General features: G+C 43.9%; 1 protein-coding gene across 2 annotated transcripts in view; it reads right to left on the bottom strand.

The window, feature by feature from the left end:
* Positions 1-12,532, bottom strand: part of DOCK11 (dedicator of cytokinesis 11) — a 190,907-nt gene that overhangs the window by 67,680 nt on the left and 110,695 nt on the right. Inside the window, exons 29-34 of one of the 2 annotated variants that reach the window (XM_045995226.1) lie at positions 10,778-10,861; positions 9,847-9,958; positions 9,306-9,344; positions 7,447-7,625; positions 1,832-1,948; positions 136-211 (exon numbers count right to left, since the gene is read on the bottom strand). In XM_045995226.1, the coding sequence (XP_045851182.1) occupies positions 136-211; positions 1,832-1,948; positions 7,447-7,625; positions 9,306-9,344; positions 9,847-9,958; positions 10,778-10,861 (607 nt within the window). The remainder of the gene's footprint in view (positions 1-135; positions 212-1,831; positions 1,949-7,446; positions 7,626-9,305; positions 9,345-9,846; positions 9,959-10,777; positions 10,862-12,532) is intronic. The other variant, XM_045995227.1, reaches the window with a different exon arrangement.

Here is a 12,532-nt window from a genome sequence, read left to right as displayed (position 1 = left end):
TGAGTCAGATTCAATTAAACTTTAGAAGAGCTCATGCTATGTATAGTTATTATGAAGTATTTCAAAAGTACAGAGAAGTACAGGGTGCGTTTCTACACAGCCATACAATGTATACTCTTTAAAGGACTTAATTACCAGTGTCTTTGTCACTGCTCAGACTCCCTCTACTTGTAGGTGAAGTGAAGCCACAGGCAAACTCATCCCGGGATGCCTGTAACACAAGGTGACATCGCAGTCATTTCAACGAATTTGTACATGAGCATGAGACATTGGAATGAACAGAATGGGAGGGTCCCCTAACTTTAAACAAAGCTCACTGTGAAAGTCCAGATCAGGAATCACTGTTGGTACTTCGGTGACATCTCTTTAAAGATGGGGCACTAGGATACTTTGCAAGCAAGACCTCTGACCGAGTAATAGAACCCGAGATGGCTGGCAGAAGCGGCAACCACCGCCCAGTAATCCCCCTGGGAACTAGGTGCAGTGCTCGAAGGAGAGGTGTGACCGGAAGCCCTAGACGAATTTGAGCTCCAGAAGAAAGAACAGATAAGTCAAATACTTTCAAAAATCACCATGGAATATTTTGGAGTGAGCATAAGCAGGAGTAACTGTGTTTGGGAAGAAAGACCAGCCTAAAACCCAGGTAGATAAGGCAGCCCCCACACTAAGCTGAGGTACTTAATCGGGAGCTATAGGCAATAAAGCCATCAGGAAGGCTTAAAAGCAGCTTTCTCAGGAACCCAAGGCAGGCCAGATGAATCGACTAGGGCATTTGATAGGGCTAATTGCCAAAGGCGAATGTAACGGACACAATCTCTCCCACCACCCAACAACATGACATGGCAACTGAACATGGGAAGGCCATCTTGGGCCATTCGGAACACGGAGTGGGGGCAGGGCAGGACTTCACAGTCCCTCTGGGCAGACTAGAAAGGGCACAGTTCTGTGCACCACATTTTAATTGGCCGACTGGTAAATTGGAGCATATCCAGACGAGCGTAACCAAGGTGGTCAAAGGGTTTGGGAAGGACAAAAGAGGAAGTGGAGGTAGGTATCTGGTCTGGAGCAAAATTTGGAAAGCACTTGTACAAGGGGTGTCATGTGGAGGTGGGAACAGATGTGTTCCAAGTCTCTCTAAGAAGGCCGAATGAGGACAAGCAGATAAGAAACCCTTATAGGTCTAATGTGAGAAGGAAAGTTTTAATTACTACAAAGGCGAAATGTTGTTTTGCCCAATGGGGGCCGGTTACCATCCGAGGTTCCTATTAACACTAAGATTCTAAAGGGAGAACAAAGCACAGACCAACTGTGCCGAGCGGAAAGCAACTCCGAAGAACTAAATGGAGGCTGTCCCAGGAAAGGAGAAGCAAAGGAATACAGTTTAACCCCTGGTGCCTTGCATTGTGGAAGTGAAGAATCCTTCATTCCATTTCCAAGTTGAATATCGGAAGGCAAATAATGGTAAATCTTAAAACACTGGGCGCAAAGGATTCCTGGTATTCTCTTGGACCTTGTTACTCAAAATGTGGTCCTTGGACCAGAAGCAGGCAAAAGTATGTTAGAAAAGCACAGTCTCAAACTCCACCACAGGCCTACTGAGTTAGAGTCTGTGTTTTAACAAAATCCCCTGGTGATTCGTATGCACACTGAAGTATGAAAAGCAGGGGCACCTGGGTGGCTCAGAAGCACTGCTGTAGGGAAAAAAAGTGTTAACTCTAAAAATGGAATGAAGAGCAATGCTTAAGATAGAGCCCATATAGCATATGACCCCAATTCTAAACGCAGTCAATAAAAGGGGATAAAACGCCCGGGGAAATACATTACTACTTACAGAATTAGGCAAGGCTGCACAAGAATACAAGGTATCTCGACCCGCTAACCGCTGTATATTTTCCAAGAGCAGTCCAACAAACGGGAGGTACAATTGTGCTATTTTGGCCTGCTGGTTCTGAAAAATAATTATCCAAAGCTCAGTAGGGATATAATAGGTCTATACCCCAAATAAAGCTAGCCCCATCTATCAGTTTCAAGACTCAAAGTGGGCTAATATCCACAACAAATTAGTGAACCATGAGGCTATTTATACTTACAAGTCTCAAAACTAATTACCAAGGAACCTTCTTGGTATTTGGACTTCTACACACTACAGAGTCAAATCACAATCCCTCAATGACTACATAAAGTAAAAGGCGAAAGCTCATTCTTTGAAAAATAGTGCTTGACCTAGAAAGCAGACAATATCGGTTCTGTTCTTTAACTCCAGTGAGGGCTGAGTTTTCACAAGCACAGGGATGGTATCTGCCTTGTTCACCACTTTAACCCCAGTGCCTGGGCAGAGAGGAGACGCTCAGTACACGTTAGCTGAATAAATCAATCAATGGGAGAAGCCCAAAAAATGGTGAATTACTGGGGTGCCTGGGATGGCTCTGTGGGCTGGGAGGCCGACTCTTGGTTTCCGCTCAGGTCAGCATCTCAGTCTTGGGATAGAGCCTTCAAAGGGCTCTGCACTCACCAGGGAGTCTGCTTCAGGATTCTCTCTCTCCCTCTGCCCCTTGCCCTCTTCTGTTGCTTGCTCTCAAACAAATCTTTTCTTAAAAATGGTGAGCTACTCTATTCCTTAAAGAAATATCTGTTGTTGTTGTTGTTTTAAAGATTTTATTTATTTATTTGACACAGAGAGAGAGGGAACACAGGCACGGGGCGGGGGGGGGGGGGCGGGGGGAGAGGGAGAAGCAGGCGAGGCGGGGCTCGATCCCAGGACCCAGGGATCATGACCTGAGCCAAAGGCAGATGGTTAACGACTGAGCCACCCAGGTGCCTCCTCTTTTGTTGTTTTGATCAAAGCAATTAAGATAATGTGATCTTGGCCCCGAGTCAACTGTAAGACTTGGAAGATAAATTTGTAAATAAATACATATCTCCCCTGGCCACTAGCAGTCTTAACACGGTATCTCTTATTTGAAAATGTATTTATTGCTTCTCTCAGCCCTAGACATTCCTCATCCCACACGTACACACACTCGAGTCAGCAAAACCAGTGGATGTAATGGCATAAAAGTTGCCCCTTCACATTTCATGACTCTGGGAGGTTTTTTCTGGAGACTTAGAGAAGGTCTCTAGGGCTTAATAGTCAACCTACAGAATACAGAAGATCAATAGTACCTCCTTGTTGCCTGAATTCGCATTTGTTATTTAGGCTGAACAATTTTTCATATTGTTCATTATTTCTGGGACTCTGCCCCAGATTGTGCTGAAGGGCACAGAGGTCTGAGAACCAACGATCGCCAGCTTCCCACCCAAGGCAGGAATGGCCCTTCCCTGCAACCCTGACAAATGGTTCATGTTCACACTCCAACCCTTCCCTGACTTCTGTTAGAAGGGTCCTTTAGCTGATTTACTCCTTGTAAGTTCTACCTGCGAGGTATAGCTCTGGCCTCTGGTACTACAAGAGCAAGGCCACGCCCCACTTTTACAGGGCAATTCTTCAAATAGTTAAAGATCGTTACTGGGAATCAGCTTCATTCATTCTCTGCAAGGCTAAACAGCCCTCATGACTTCCCTTTATTCTTCACATGGCTTTGGCTTCAAGGCTTTTCCCCATCATGGTCACCCTTTTTGGGCAATTCTCTAGTTTTCCAGTATCCCACTTTGGCTTTGATAGCCACGATGGTCTTGTGGCTAAGAACACGGATCTTGGATTTTATACATGTATGAATTCCCAATCTCCTGGTGCTGTTCCTTGACTGTGATCAAATCACTCAGCCACAGTTTACATTTCTCTTTCGTAAAGTGGGGATAATAATAATGATACTAATTCAGGTGAGGCATTTAATACAGCGTCTGACATGTAGCGAGTCCTCAGTCAATCTTAGCCGCTATTATTAATACTACAGCTTCCGGATGGGAGTCTACTTTCATTCCATAGTGATCACTAGGCAGGGAGATACTACAACTCTCTCAGTGGAACAGGGACACAGGAAAACATACAGTATAAAATATATTAAGCTTTGCCTGCACAAAAATCCGAAAACCACCTAGGAATCTATTACTAGAAGAGAGTTTAAAATAAGGCATTGTTCAGGGGCGCCTGGCTGGCTCAGCATGCAACTCTTGATCTTGGGGTTGTGAGTTCAAGCCCCACACTGGGTGTGGAGCCTACTTAAAAAACAAATAAATAGGGGCACCTGGGTGGCTCAGTGGCTTAAAGCCTCTGCCTTTGGCTCAGGTCATGATCCCGGGGTCCTAGGATCGAGCCCCACGTCGGGCTCTCTGCTCAGTGGGGAGCCTGCTTCCTCCTCTCTCTGTTGCCTCTCTGCCTGCTTGTGATCTCTGTCTGTCAAATAAATAAAATCTTTAAAAATAAATAAATATATAAAACAGAATGGGGTATATCCATATGATGGAATAATATGCAGATTTCTTAAAATGTGGTAGCTCTAATCTTCAGGATGTCTTGTTAATTTAAAAAATGCATAATGATTCTCATTATACACACACACATATATAAAATATATATGTATGTATATATATAGGCTTCTGCATGCACGACTTACATGGGGTTAAGAAATGGGAGAGAGGCATTTTTTTTTTTAAGATTTTTTTATTTATTTATTTGACAGAGAGAAATCACAAGCAGGCAGAGAGGCAGGCAGAGAGAGAGGCAGGGAAGCAGGCTCCCCGCTGAGCGGAGAACCCGATGTGGGGCTTGATCCCAGGACCCTGAGATCATGACCCGAGCCGAAGGCAGAGGCTTAACCCACTGAGCCACCCAGGCGCCCCGAGAGAGGCATTTTTTAACCACGTACATGGATTACTAAAAAGGGAGGTGAGGAGCGGGGGGAGGGGGATAATGGAAAAATCCCTGCCCACAGCCCAAGTCAAAACTGCAGTTCTTTCAGGGGTTAACATCACCTGCAGAGGGTACAGGCACAGATACACACTCAGTCACTGGACATTTTGGTCCCGGGTAGAGAAGAGGTCTCACAGTCTTAACAAGTTAGGAGATCTCCCAAAGCAGTTTACGAGCAGCACATAATAGGGATGAGTGACATCCCGATCATTTCATTAGAGGAGGGGCCAAAGAACAGCAACATAGTTGTGGGGGGGGCTATGACTAGGGTATCTCAGAAGCAGCATTTCCATAGGAAGCATTTTTTTCCTCGACTGTGTATTTGTCTGGGGTCACTTCAGGGGACCCACAAAAATTACAAGAGCCAAAAGCTTCCATCTCTATCCCTTACCTTGGCGCCACCATTCGTGGTGAACATGTTTGACTTAAACGTATTTGACAGATGACCCCTTACTCAGGCCATCTGGGAATTCTTTGGACCCAACAGAGAAAGGAATTCAAGCTTTGGTGAAGCAGGCCCATGAAGCAAAGTTCTAGCAGAGAGAATTGCATACCCACATAACAGCTGTTTAAAGTTTTTGAACAAAGAGAAAAGGGCTTCAGAAGTCACTGAAGAGGTAATGAGTTTGGCATTTCAGTCCTTCCCACACTCCCAAACCTCAACTACTCAAGTAGGCGCAGTGCTGAACCTTTACAGATAACAGAAGTTATGTGTGTGTGTGTGTGTGTGTGTGTGTGTGTGCGCGCATATATATACCATAACATCTCAGAATTTTAAAAAGGAAATGATGTCCACACGTGTGATAGAAAATATTTAAAAATCCACCTCTAGGTAAGACACTAGTGCAATCCCATTTTCCTGCACTTTCATCTGAAGAGGCAGAGGTAAATGACACAGCTTCCTGCTTCTGGAAGGGGAAGTTCATTTTGTGTTTGCCCATGAGTCCTTTGAAATCACGGCTAGAGACCTTTTCCTCCACATTGCCTAAGATCCTTTCCTGCACCTCTAGGCATAAGCAGCAGTTCACCAGAACCCAGTGGTAACTGGCAGTCATAAGCCCGGGTGGAACGGCTGACCTGTGAGATATCTTTTCATTCAGATGTATTATACCGGTTACCTTGCGTAACGTCAATATCGACATTCGCACAGAAAAAGAAAATAGCACGTAACAGAGTGATGGCAGTATGTTGTTACAGTTATATCGTGACAGAAACCAAACCAAAATTGTGGTAAGTAACAAATAACATCTTCACGCTGAGTTTCAATGTACTTTAGGAGAGAATCGCCTGAAGAAAACCAGCAAAATTTGTAAGTAACACAAACCCTTTGGAATCAAAGAACTATAAATGGAAGTAGCTGGCAGACGTCTTCTGTTTATCAAGGACAAACAGGAATGTTGAATAAAGGATAAGCTCTGGGGTGCCTGGGTGGCTCAGTGGGTTAAGCCTCTGCCTTCGGCTCAGGTCATGATCTCAGGGTCCTGGGATCGAGTCCCATGTCGGACTCTGCTCAGCGGGGAGCCTGCTTCCCCATCTCTCTCTCTCTGCCTGCCTCTCTGCCTACTTGTGATCTCTTTCTGTGTCAAATAAATAAATAAAATCTTAAAAGAGAAAAAAAAAGAATAAGCTCCATTTCCAAGTCAGCTTTGCAAAGTGATAACAATCCTACATGATGTCCTAGTTTTTATTTGTACCTGGATATACAAACCAAAGGACAAGTTATTAATTATGAAATGATACGATGTCCCCTTGAGCCCTGGGATTCTAGGTATGTAAGTTAGGTTATTGGAAATCCACGGAGTTTGCAATCAACTTTTTTAAGCCCAATGGAGTTTAATGGTAAGAAGATCTGAATATATATGTTAAAGGGGCCGCGGGCAGCAGCCGTAGCAATGGCCTTCACACACAATGTGCAATGTCCATAAGGTTTATAGCCACAGCCGCATTTTTTCAGTAAGAAGGAAATCTTCATATTAAGTCTTTCGTATTTGACCCAGTTAACCTGTCTTACTATTAATCACTTAATCAATACTGTAACTGATTTAGGAATATATATACGAGGACGTACACTAAGAAATATCTTTGAAAGAGATATTATGGCTACAACCACATACGATTTTTTTTAAAAGCCTAATTAGCTTATGTAACAACTCCTGCGGCAGTTACGCTGTTTTGTTTTGTTTTTTTAAAAATATTTTATTTATTTGATAGAGAGAAATCATAACTAGGCAGAGAGGCAGGCAGAGAGAGAGGAGGAAGCAGGCTCCCCACTGAGCAGAGAGCCCGATGTGGGGCTCGATCCCAGGACCCTGGGATCATGACCTGAGCCGAAGGCAGAGGCTTTAACCCACTGAGCCACCCAGGCGCCCCAGTTATGCTGTTCTTTACACACGACTTGAGCCACTGTTTTTCTTCAACAGTTAGCTGAACAGTATTTTGAAGACCTAATCATTGGATAGTGAAACAAACCTTATTTGTAAAAATAAGTTCGTCGATGCTCATATTATGTGCCTTACTGAACACGTCCACTTGAATGTCAAATCTTAGCCGAAATTTACTAACGTGACACTGTAACACTGATTAGACGGCATCCTTACCTTGTGCTGGTATCTAGTGTCAAATGCATGTTTTATCAAAAGATTCTTTATGACAGAGATAGCCGTGTATCTGATCTCATAATTGTCCTGAAGAGCAATGGAGGTTTCCCTCAGAAGCAAACCAACCAAGAAGTGATGCTTGCAATATTCATCTGACAAACTGTATTCAAGATTTGAATCTGCGGTACAATGAAATGTAAAACCCGTTTATAACAGTAATCAAAAATGACCTGATCATTAAAGTACATATTTATTATTTAGTAATATGTGCTTATGTTAGCAAGAGCTATAATTTTATTCTTAATGAATGTGGACAATTCTTTGGTCACGTAGAACAAGCATGCAACATTTTTACAACAGAAACACGCTCACAATTAGGGCTGTATGATAGCCTAAATGATCATTTTGGTCGTTAAGAGGGTCCCTAGACCTCTTTTTTCCTAGATTCTTTTTAACTCTCAAGAGTCTGAAGACTGAACCCAGAGTGAAACAATGCTATATGTGGCAATATCTTAACATGTCTTTTCATCTGAAGAGATTTTGCTACAGCTATGAACTGGACTGATTCTGTACAATACTTGAATGACTTATCTGTTTACACTCGTGAAGAGAGAAAGGGAAGACAAAGACAACTGAATCATTCTAAGGGTATGAACTACCGACTGTTCTAGTAAATGTCAAAGACTGGTCCGTATACAACGGGTACAGGAACAGTAAGAAAAACAGCTTCGTCTCACTTCCAATCCATCAGCAGGCAAACACAGATCTTTGCCTTCAGAAAATCACCCTCCAAACTATGTATTTCACTCGCTTTTAGACCTCAGTCCCTTTTCCCAGCTGCTAATATCCTGGTAGGGATCTGCCTTGGAACTACTCCCAAGGGATTGAGACCAAGTTTAGTCATTTCTACCATAGATTTCACAATCTTTATTTCTTCTCCTCTACCCTTGAATTTAATTAAGCCATAAAGCTAAAGGATACGTTTTCTATTTTTCAGGGGTTGGGGGGAGGAGGGCGCTCTTCAGCAGTTCCTATTACGCTACGTATTCAGTTAGGACATAATAAATGTTGTGAGTAGTCAGATTTAATCCTAGAAATCCTGAATATCTGTCGACCCCTTCTTTTCTCTGATGTCCTCGCGGCTACCGATAAATAACAGGGAAGCATCTGAACTCTACGTGCTCAGAATCAAATATGGGAATGGTTGAGCAGAGGTGTTTGGTTTTCTAAGTACTTTTTCTTTATTTTCACTGGCTCGAATTCAGTGATTAAGACCCCTACCCCCTGGAGACACAAGGCATCTGATTTTCTTGTCCTGGGGTCATCCTCTTTTGGGAATGCCAAGCACTTTCCACACACAGGGGCCACTCATGACTAACCCAGGGGGCTCTATCTGGGTAGATTCTGCAATGGCAGTTAAGTTTCATTTTGTTTTGTTTTGTTTTGACTTCATTGATTTGAATACATCCAATCAGGTCCTTTCATCCAGACCTTCAAAACTGCAGCCAAGCAATCATTAGACAGGGTCAGAGAGAAGGGAGGAAAGCCTGGGAGAGAGGACACACACTTAAAGAACAGATACATCCTCCGGGCCCCACAATGCCTTAAGCAGGAACTGGTTTTCAAGCAGATTCTTCTAGCAATCAATGTCTAAGCTTATTTTAGAAGGAAACAAAAAATACCGCCTCATACACCATCTCCTTGGTTTTCTGAGTCTGTTAGCCTAAAACCTGACTGTGGCCAGGGACGATATGAAAAGCAAACAAAGCCCCCCCCCACCCCCACCGTCCATCTTAGCCATTCATCAAATCGTTTTTAAAGACAGTGAACTACTGTAGAGTGAACCGAGTTAAACCTACCTACTGAAGTCAAACGGTCCACCGCAAATGAAAAAAAATCTAATTAATATATGAAAAGAAAAGGGACAAATAAAAAACATAGTAACATAAGAATAGTGCTGTACAACAAAGCATTCAATAAAACTAGCAATGGAGTTAACTGAAGGCATATCATACATTGAATACATACGACAAATTACAATTCCACTCTGCTTTTACGCTTCTCTGAGCTTTTCAGCGGAAATGCATTTCTATGTTTTTTTTTAATTTGATCTCATGTACGAGTTCAAACATTATCACAGAAAGTAACTGTACTACTATCTGACATCTCTGGTTAAGCAGCCACTGATGTAATTACCCCTGATTTCTCCGTGCTGTTACTACTACCACTGACACTACAAAGCAAGTGTGGGCTACCGTTAAGGAGCGTATCTTCGGACAGTTAATGACTCGGAGGTTACCTTTCAATTCATGGTTTACCTAGAAAACAGTACGCTACGCTAGCGCTAGCCCCCCAAGGAGGAAACCACCATTTCGAATGATGGAAAATGCAAACACGTACCTTGAACGCGCTGGAGTTTAGGTTTCGCGAATGCCATTGGCAAGTTCAGAGGAATGTAATGTTCGTGATTGCAAATCGTTTGCAGAAATTCAAACTTGTATTCAGCCAGGACCTAGATGAAAAGAAGCGACACAGGAACTCCCTTTTTTGTCAGCATTTACTATTTTAGTAATTAAATACAGGGCATTAATTTCCCAAATGGAAGTGTTCGGTGTTTTAAGCACACCTTGAGACGTGACCCACGCAGGAAAGAGTTAACACCAGCAGGCTCTCCTTTTAAAGCAAGCCTGCTGGCGAGGTTGGCTGCTGGCTGGCATTTGGGAAATTGGATTTTGAGACGCTCCCTACACGATAAGGCTGTGCCTCCTCTGCCAGCCTGCTCAGACTGTTTGTACAAACAATGTGATTTACTGTGAACACTTGCTTTCTTTCCCTTTCCTGCCTCTGGAATTTCCACCCATCTCCAGTATATGAACAGTCCTCAAGAAACAACCTAGACTACAGGTCTCTAATGGGCATCCCTGAAAAGCCATGTTGAACGTGTATGGCTGCATGTTCAGCATTTTCCCTGCTGGGCGGCCCCTCGGGAACCCTGCATGAGAACTGCCCAGGACTCCACTTGCTGTGTTTTTCCATTACTGTTCTAGCTGCGTATCCCTGCTGTATGTGTCCCTGTCACGAGTCTTTAGCCGTGACGAAGGCTGCCATAACTCTACATTGAGTCCTGTGGGTCTTTCTGGCGCACCACTGAACATGTGGGTGGTCTCGGGGACGCCCCCCCACACTACCCAACATCCCCAGCTCTGAGTGACAGCTGTACTCAGAGAACCTAAGCATAAACAGCAGCTCCAAATCCTCCAGGGACTAAGTCTTACCCTGGTCTTACACTCTGATGTCGGACGGCCGCTATGGGGATGTCCTTCTAACTTACCTTGGGATCTTTGGGGCTGAATCCAGATATGTAGTCATTTATCAGATTGAAAACAAATCCTCTATCCATTAGTGTCAGACAGCGCTACAGAAACCAAAAGAAAATGAACAGTGACATAATTCTGGAAGTCTGGCATGACGTTCTCACTTTTACAGATAACAGAATAACGGCTTTCGGAGTTTTACGGTAGGTGACCTTAAAGAAGGGAAAGGGCGAGTGATGTGTTGTTGGAATTGGGTCCCAAATGTGCAATGTTCACATGGAGACAGATGGATAAACATACATGTACATGTATGTATATACACACGCAAACACATATACATACACGTACATGTCATCTATTTAGCTACTCTGTCTCATTCTGGTCAATTCTAAAAGCTCAAAGAGAAGTGTATGGTGGTCAGTTCACTACTAAAAGTGGGGTTTGGGCTAGGGCAACATTTCAGACCCAAAGAGAAGGCTCTCCTGTGTTCTACGGAGTCTTGGCCCATTAATATAGCCCTCCTCTGTGACAGCCTTTCCCGATGTCCAGAGGTGCCCGTTGGTGTCCTCCTAGTTAAGCTTCTCATTCCTGGGCAAGTTCACAAGTCCAGGAAGGCTATGAACCAGTGTGTACCCGTCATCTCCCCATCCACCTGCTTCCAGATTCATCTCTAAGTCCAAGCCCTAATCGGGTCACCTTCCTTCCAGAGCTTTCATTACCTCCTTATTGCCTTTAATAAAACTTCCAACTCCTTAGCCTGGCATTCAAGGACACTCGCAGATGTTGTCCCAACCTACTTCGCCCGTTTCATTGCCCAGTACAGCTCGTGGGCTCATTATCTGCTCCGGAAGCACTGTGTGTTCCCACCTCGGCATCTGTGCTCAGGCCAGGCCTACCTAGTATTTCTAGCACTACTTCAGCTGAATCCTACCCATTACTCAATGTTCTGATGAAATCCCAGCTTCCTGAGCCATGTTGGCCCGCAAGTCCCTTGCTAAACATTTTCTTCGACGTTAGTTTGTTTTACTTATTAATTCCCTGTCTTTTTACCCAGATAGGACAATAGAAAGTCTCTCTTTCCCTTTATGTTCTCCACAGGATCTACACTGTCCCTGTGAAATACAAGGAACTCAATATTCGATCAACCAACTATTTGCATCTCATTTCTCACGGCGATTGAGACAGTGTTCTAGAGAAATACAAAGGTGAATATGACATGGTCTTTATACTCGTCCGATGGTAAAGACAAATAAATAATTAAAATATGGCGCAGTAAGAAGTACCACGGAAGTATGGAAAGCATGGCTGAACGACAGAAGGGATGCTCGACACGCCATGGGAAGGTGAGCGCAGAGCTGAGCCTCAAAGATGAATGGACTCTACCAGGCAGACAAGGGAAAGGGACTGAGGTTCTAGCCGGTTACCCTGACTGTGCTGTCCCCACTTCTTCCATCATTCCAGCAACAAACTTATCCTCGTAAGTTGCTGGTCTTTCCCCACGGCATACAGATCAAAATCGAAATTCCTTAGACTGACGTTCAAGGCCTTCCATCACCAGGCACCAGACGAACCTCCCAGCCCTACCTCTGTACATCCTAAATGCTCTGCACGCTGACCTTCTTGATCCTCCCTAAACAACTCCCAGACACGCATCTTTCCTCTTCTTTGCTCATGGGTCCTCTACCTGTAACACCAACTCTTGTCGCAGGGAACTTTTCTTCTTGGCTCTGCTCACAGTTCCTGCTCATAATCCCTCCTGTTCTGGTCTTCCT

This window comes from Meles meles, chromosome X (assembly GCF_922984935.1).
Source record: "Meles meles chromosome X, mMelMel3.1 paternal haplotype, whole genome shotgun sequence".
In the NCBI taxonomy this organism is placed as follows: Eukaryota; Metazoa; Chordata; class Mammalia; order Carnivora; family Mustelidae; genus Meles; species Meles meles.
The sequence above is the reverse complement of the archived record's forward strand: the minus strand, read 5'-3'. Positions and strand labels throughout refer to the sequence as shown.